General features: G+C 62.6%; 1 protein-coding gene across 1 annotated transcript; it reads right to left on the bottom strand.

Annotated features, from left to right (window-relative positions):
* Positions 1-482: 482 nt before the first annotated feature.
* On the bottom strand, positions 483-3,635 carry BESB_026080 (uncharacterized protein; the record flags this gene model as incomplete). Its single annotated transcript, XM_029361288.1, has 1 exon — positions 483-3,635. The coding sequence occupies one exon, from the start codon at positions 3,633-3,635 to the stop codon at positions 483-485; it is 3,153 nt and encodes a 1,050-aa protein (XP_029215643.1).
* Positions 3,636-7,810: the final 4,175 nt, after the last annotated feature.

The raw sequence follows: 7,810 nt of genomic DNA, 5'->3' as shown, positions 1-7,810 counted from the left end.
GCGCAGGAGTGCGGTCCCCGGCCTGCGGAGAGCGACTCTCTCTCTGTTTGTTGATTCGCTTGACAAAATCGGGATTCAGTTCGGTGCCGCGGGCGCGTCAAAAGATGCAGCTGACAAGACACGAAAAAGAGAGCGGGTAAACCCGCGCCCCGCACGGCCCCGACAGAACAAGGACGGGCATGCTCCAGAAAGAAATGCCCCCTACAGTTACCATGGAGAACACCAGTTTTACTGCGAGTTGTTCCCTTTTCTGCTTTGGCTTCTCATCTGCCTCGCGTTTCTTCGCAAGTCGCTCTTTTCTTCCCCGGCATGTGCACCGGGTTCGCCTCGCGGCTTCGGGGAGGCACTGCCACTGCTGCCTTTGGTTAAGAGGACAGGGGCAGGCTCCGTCTCCTCTTGGCGACTGCAGCTCCTCTCTGTTCGTTCTTGCGCGCTCCTCGCCCGCCCCTCGTGCGCCTGCTGCCCAGTCGTCTGCCGCGCGCTCAGAAGAATACGGGGAAGTACTGCCGCGAGCCGTGGATTTTCCGCCGGCAGACGGGACACTCTTTTTTGACGGAAAGTGCGCGCTCCAGACACCCCTTGCAGAAAGCGTGGCCGCAGACCGTAACCATCGTCTGGTCGTGGTCCTCGGGCGAGTAGAGGGAGCGGAATTTCTCGGTAAACTTGCGTTTCTGCGCGGCGCGCTCAAGATGCGACAGCTTGTCTTTCCCGCGCCCGTTCGCCTTCCGCCGGCCGCCGCGGGCCCGCCCGCCCGGGCTCCGGCCGGCGGCCTCGCCCTCAGGCCCGCCTCCTCCGCCGGCGCTGTCTCCTCCGCCGGCGCGGTCTCCTCCGCCGGCGCTGTCTCCTCCGCCGGCGCTGTCTCCTCCGCGCTCACCCACTTTCGGCGCCGCCCCCGCCGGCTGCGTGAGGGCGAAGGCCGCCGCAAGGGCCTCCTCTGAGGCTCCGCCGTCTTCCTCGCCCTCTCGCTCGCGCGCGCGGGGACGCGTCGCAGCCGCAGTCTCCTCGCCGTCGGCGCCTCTCGACGCCGCGCCGCCGTCGCTTTCAGGCCCGTCGTCCTTCGCGCACCGCAAGGCCTCTTCGTCTTGTTCCCTCTCCTCCATGAGTCTCAGCACGTCGGTGTGCCTGCGCTTTAAGTTTAAGAGACAGATTGCACATCGCGGGACGTGTACGTCGTCTTCCGGCTGCGGCGAGGGCGGCGGGCGCTGGAAGCCGCCGAAGAAGCCGCCCGGCCGGGGGGCCAGCGGCGGGGGGGTTACCGACGCGGAGGGCGACGGAAAGACCTCGGGCGCTTGCGTCGGAAACAAGAGAGGAAGGCTGCCGAGGCCGCCCCCGCTGAGTCCGTCAAACCGAGAAGGGCCGGGCGGCGAGGCGTTTTGGTCTTCGCGAATAAACTCGACGGCCTCGTCGTCTTCCTCTTCAATCGCGATGATCTCCAAGTCCTCGTTGTCGCCTTCTTCGATCTCCTCGAAAGCACCTTCCTCCGCTTCACGGTGCCCGACTCCAGCAGCCCGCGACTGGTCGGTGTCGCCTTGAGGCGGAGAGTAGGCGACCCGCGGCACGAGGGACGCGCGGGTCGTCGGTACGCCTCCGCCATTCTGCGAACCTCCGGTTCCCTCGTCTTCCTTCTCCTCCTCCTCTGCGTCCGCTGCGCGCTCGGGCGCCTCGCGCTCACCCGCAGAGGCCACAGCGCCAGCCACAGCGCGAACCACCGCGACCTCGTCTTCTTCATCTCCGCTGTCGATGCTGATGGCGGCGTGGCCGCTCCCCATTTCCTCCACACTCGCGGCATCGTCATCCCGCAGCAACTCGCCGTCACGCTGCCCCTCCTCCTGACCTCCTTCCTCCCCCTCTCTCCCTCCCTCTCTCTCTCCCTCGCCTTGGCTTTCTTCTCCGCCTTCTCCGCACTCGTCGCCTCCTCCGTCTATCTCGGGAGGCGCCGACCACGCCGTTGAGACCAGCAGGAAGGTTCGCCGCAGCCCCATCAGAGAAAACGAACTGGCGGAAGCGGCCTGGTGGCCTCCGCCCGAGGCTGGCGCGCCCTGCGCGGCTGGCGCCTCGCTCAGAGCAGAGAACGAAGCACCTGGCAGCACATCGGCACCCCAGCGCTGGGGGGCATGCGCCGCCTCTTCCCCAGCGGCGTTCGCTCTCTCGTCTTCTGAAGAATGCCCTGCTTCATCCTGGCTCTCTCGCGGCGCGCAAGAAGCAGAATGAGCAGGCGGAAGCGGCGAAGGACACAGGGAGACAGACGAAAGGGAAGGGTCCGCGGAGGCGGCGAGGGAGTCGGCCGAGGTGTGCGCACCGGCATCTCCGCCAGCGCAGAACCCGGAACTCAGCCTTCTTCTCTTTGAACTCGGCTCAACTGTTGCCTCCGCTGTCTCGCCTTCAGCGATGTTGGATTCTGTCTCACGTGATGTCGAAGATCGAAACGAGGCAAGAGAAGGAGCAGAGGCCGCAGCGGCGCCTCCCGCCCTGCATGCAATGGCGTGCGAGCTAGTGCCGGTTTCATCGGCTGCCCCCACTGAAGGTGCGGCGTCTCCGCTCTCTCCCAAAGTCGTCGTCCCAGTCATCATCCGCCTCTGTTTTTTTTGCGGCCTTTCGTCGCTCGCGGCCGCTGCCGCTGCCCTCGCCTCGTCTACGTCGTCTTCATCTGAGCGGCGCCTTCCCTCGTCTGCGCCTTCATCTGACGTCGCATGCGCTCCCTCGGACGACAGCCTCGTCCGCTCCGAGGCCGGCGAACACGCGCCAGACGACGGGAGGGGGGCGGGGACGGAGGAGAGCCCCGCGGGGGGACGAGCGACGCCGGCGGCGAGGGCGCGCGGCCTCCGCGAGGGCGTCGAGGAGGCGGGAGACGCGGATTCGGCCTCGGACGAGGCACTCGCATGCGCAGAAAAAGACGACGACGCTGCGGCGGCCGACGGCCCAGAAGGGCTGGGACGAGAGGACAACGAGGAGGAAGAGGCGCGCGAGTCGCTGGGACCTTCGCGACTGCCAACAGCGTCCGCAGCCGCATCTGCGGAGACGCACGACGCAGGGAGACAGGAGAGAGACCAGACGGAGGCTGGCAGCGGAGTCGAGGCCGCGGCTGAGGGTGACGAAGGCAGGGACGAGGCTGAGGAGTGGGAATTGGCCTCCGAAGGAGGGGCCTGAGAATCTTGCGTCGCGGCGGCGCCCGCCGCTTTAGCAGAAGGAGAAACGGCAGGGGACGAAAAAGAGGCAGACGAGAAAGACAATGACGAGAGAGACGGGCAGCCGGAGCGTGACTGCGAAACGTTGGAGCCGCCCGGAGTTCGCGACTGAGGAGAGCTGCCGTGGTCTGATGCGAGAAGCGCCTGGGGCTGCCGAGGGAGGACTGGAAAAGACGGTGACGCGAAGCACGATGAAGACATCGAGTTGTCGGGTTCTACCTCAGCCGAGGAGGACGACTCACTCCCCCGAGGCGAAGAATACAAAAAGCCGCTGCCTGAGTCGCGCTGGCGTGCGCCGTCATCGGCTCCCTCCGTCGTCGTGTCGTCTCCATCTCTCCTCCTCGCGCCGAGGGCGTCGGCGTGGAGACCCGCCACCCGCCCGTCTTCAGGCTCTTCGCGGTCGAGGACCCCGCGTCTCTCCTCGCTTCCGCGAGAGCGCGCGGCCTCCATCTTGAGACTGAATTCTGAAAGGCGAAGGCGCCCGCGGCCAACCTCTCCCCACTGGAGAAGCAGCTCCGACCTTCACTGCCGAGGTCGGGCGTCTTCTCCCCGCGCCTCGCTATTCACGAAGATTCAGGTCTCCCTCGCTCCCAAGCGAGAGACAGAACAACGGGGCCGAAAGGAGTGTGCGGAAGAGGACAGGGGACGACACAGCGGGGGAAAGCAAAATACCGTCAACACCACACACACAGAGAACAGAATCAAAGTCCGTAAGACTCTGCAGTCAGATCCGAGAGACCCACGAGGCGCGTGCCGAAAGATCCACGCTAAAAGAAGCTGCAGAGAAACCAGCCGAGGGAGCGTGGATATGAATACCTTTGCGAGGAACACCGGCTGGCGAGGGGAGATAAGAAACGAACAACCCCGCCAAAGGAGTTGAGGAGGCCAAGCACACAGCAGGGAGACAAAATCACAGAGGAAACAGGAAAACGATACGCAGACGAATCTTCCTCGATGGTGTTAACACAGAATATTCCGGCCTAAATGGGTCACTCTAGCCTCGTGGTGAACCCACACCGCCGCAGACAGCCGACGCCTCCATCGAGGGCGGCAAGCAGCGCAGCAGACACCGACAGTTGACGCTGAAGAGGTAGAGCCCTTCCCAAGCGAACTCGCCGCCCTGGCGGCCACAAATTTGACTTCGCGCGATTCGATGAACCTTCCGCGCCTCCTCGCCAGCCGACCCCCAGAGCGGAGTTTCAGGCGGGCAAGAAGCTTGGGCCGTGGCTAGTGTTGAAGTTTCGAGTTTCGATAAAAGGCCCGCGCAGACAGCTACTCGCTCTGCCCGCATAGCGCCCTCTCTCCGTCCGCGCTCCAAAAACACGAACAGTGGTTTTTGTGGTTGCCGCGCGCGTGTAACGCGGCTGAGCAGGGAAGAGGGCGGACGGCAACAGCAGAAGAACTCGAACCTTGGAGGAATCCTTCGCGCCTGAGGGTTCGCTCCCAAGCTGCGTTTTTGGTGGTCAGAAGGAGGAAGAAAAGAGCAGAAGGGACCGGAGCGAATGTGAGGTTCGGTTCAGAGACTTTGGGGGGGGGGGGGGGGTCGAGTATGCAGAAGTCGCTCAAAATCAAATCTGCCTCGTCGAAGAGGGGCATTTTTCGAAGACGAGCGATTCGTCGTCGTGCTAGTCTCATGCGAGCATGCCGAAGTCCTCAGCCACGCACTTGCCTCACAGCAGGCAGCGCTGGAGGCGCTCGTCGCCGCGCTCGGCTGCGCAGGGCAGTCCACGTTATGACCGCGTAGCGGAAAGCCGGCAGCCTCGAATACTCTACGCCGTTGCCGTTTTCACTTGCCTCTCTACAGCGCCTCTCGAAGTTTTCCGAGGCGAAAGAACGCAGAAAAAAGACACCCGATCTCCAGAGTGCCCCCCCTTCGGGCCGCCGTTGGCGCTCAATCCGGAATCCCCCAAAAAACCGCTGAGAAGAGAGTCCGCGGAGAGGAGAGGCAACTGTGCCGCGCGGCGACGGACGCCGAGGGAAAGCGGAAAAAAGAGAGAGTTGAAAAGTTGCGTCGCAGAGAAAACGCGAAAGCCTGCCAGACAAAGGGAAAAAAGGCCGTGCTTCTCCGTTGGGACGCTTGCGGCGCTGCGTGACTGGTCAGGAAAAAAGAGAAAAATCGGCGTCGACGCCTTCTCGCGGTGTGAGCGAACACGACAGCCCAGACTTGGCCGTGCCCGTTCGCGGAGCCGTTCTGCAGACACCCATAGTCTCGTCAAGAAGTCTTCTCGCAGCACGATGATTATGCAACGGATTCTGAGGCGAGAAAAAAAACGCGATTGACGACAGTCTGTGTGTCTGCGTGGCTGGTCGGTCTTTGTTGGGAAGTTGTGGAGGGAAAGAAAGGTAGCTGTCGTGTCCGCTCTTGAGACTGCACGAGGCGCGGAGGGCCCCCGAAATACGGGCCAGAAAACTCACAAAAATGCGAGACGGAGAGGGGTAAAACGTCTGCACGCAGCCCAAACACGCCCCTTGAATGAGAGTTTTGCCACGTTTATACTTCCAGCAGTGTACAGACACTCCGCCGGGGACCCGCAGTGAGCTCTATACGGTCGATTTAGTTCATGTTTGCGACAGCGACGTCACCGCGCCGCGCACAGCTCGCCCCCCTTTCCGCCCTTCTCCCCCGACATCTCTCGGTTTTCTGGCAATCGAGGAGACGCCTCCTCCCTCCGCTTCTCCCTCCCTCGGTGCTCAAGCCTCGGATCTTCCTATATACGCACACACTGTCCCCTCTGATGACTTTCTTCGCAAGGTCAGAGTCACTTCAAAGCTGACTTTTTCCGTTCCTTTGTGGATGAGACGAAGAGACCCGGGCGACCTAGCCTCTCTCGACGACGGGGCAACACCCGGCGACGCACTTGGCGTACGAAAAGCTGCTGCTCACGCAGAGGAGGGGTGGCGACAGAAAACGGCGGTGCGCGGTCGCTGGGCGGAGGAGGAAGGCGAGAGAGAGCCGAGAGAGAGAGAGAGGAAAAGTGCAATTTCATGCGCACGGGTCTCGGTCTCGTTCCTTCTGTCGCCTCGTCTTCCTGGCGTTTCGCACTCCGTTTTCAGCCTCGTCTTTCGTCTTTAGTCTTTTTGCAGCTCTTTTTCTGACGGCGGCCATCCGCTTCTCGAGTCTCAGCCGGGGCGAATGTGGGAGAGCGCCAGAGCGAGCACGTCGGATGACGAGATCTCTCGGCTTCTTCGCCCTTTGCTTTCGAAAAAAACACTTCTCTGTTAACAGCCGAGCGGAATCTCGGGGCGTGGAGAAAGCGACCTGCGGTGGGCGCAGCGCGCGTGCGCGTTCCTCCAGCTTTTTCCTGTTTCGCTTGAGAAGAAGTTCGCGCTTTTTCGGTGCGTCGGTTTTTTCTTATCTACGCCTCCTGATCTCGGTGTTCCTTCGACAGAGTTGTCGCATGAGCCCGGTATTTTCTCCTCAAAAGCGCATACATGCATAGTTCACCAGCGCCGGCGGTGAAGAGCGGATAGGAACGCGGCAGGGAGGCGAGCCATGGCGAGGATGGCTCTGCGTTGTCTGTAAAAAGTCGTGCTCGCTGGTCAAGAGAAAGATAGAGAAAGAGAGAGCTGGCAGATGGGGCATCAGTGAACAACTTGTCCCGCTCTTTCTGTCGGAAAGAGAGATTTTTTTCGCAGATTAGATCTCGCGGAGCGCGAGACGGTGTCTACCTTCTTCTTCGTTTCTTCGCCCCTCTCGACTGGCGGCGCAGCGTCCCCCGCCCCTGTTCGTCTCCTCGTGCCTTCTTCCGGCGTCTCCGCGCCCTCTGTCGTCTCTCGTCTTCCTTCTTTTGCTTCGCGTCGAGGCTCGAATCGTGCGCGTCCGCGTCTGCTCGCTATTGCCCGTGTGGAACCCTGTGTGCCGTGCTTCTCTGTCGCTGTCTCGCCTGCCTTAGGGGTCGTTGGACTGTCTCCGCAGTCACCTTTGGCGCCTTTTCCTCTGCATTCGACTTTGAAAGGCCTTTCTCTCGCGGAATCTCAGCAGGAACACACGGCGCAGAATTTCGGTGCCCGTGTGTGCCGCTTGTGTCTTCTCTCCAGCACACACGTCCACTGCCCCCGCGGCCCTCGGCTTTTTCTCCTCCTTGTCAGCTCTTTTTTGCGTCTTTCGCCTCGTCGCCGGGCCTCGCTTCTCGCCTCCAGGGCGCGCTGTGGATCGCGGTTCCTCGGGCTTCTTCGCCCCCGTCGTTTCGGCAAGATGTTGGGGGGGGCGGCTCCACTCGTGGGGGGGGAGCCTCGCGCGCGGCCCCCCTTTACAGCACGGCGAACGTGCTATATATTAAGAATTTGTCGTCGCTGGTGACGGCAGATCATATTCTGCAGATCTTTTCGCACTGCGGCGAGATCCTCAGCGTCGGCTTCAAAGCGTACGTGAACAACCCTTCGCAGCGCTACTGCGTGCTTGAGTTCAAAGACTCGGCCGGCATCACCGCGGCCTCGCAACTCAACAACACGCCACTCCTCAACGTCCCGATGAGCATCTCCGTCATGGAGCCCCCAGGCGGCGGCACGTACATCTCCCCACCCAAGACCCTGCCGACCGTCCCCCCCTCCCGACCGCCCCAGTCGCCGCCGCGGCGACCGGCGCCAACGCGACGCCGTTGGCGGGCGACGCACTCGCGAAGCAG

This window comes from Besnoitia besnoiti (assembly GCF_002563875.1).
Source record: "Besnoitia besnoiti strain Bb-Ger1 chromosome Unknown contig00014, whole genome shotgun sequence".
NCBI lineage: Eukaryota > Apicomplexa > Conoidasida > Eucoccidiorida > Sarcocystidae > Besnoitia > Besnoitia besnoiti.
The sequence above is the reverse complement of the archived record's forward strand: the minus strand, read 5'-3'. Positions and strand labels throughout refer to the sequence as shown.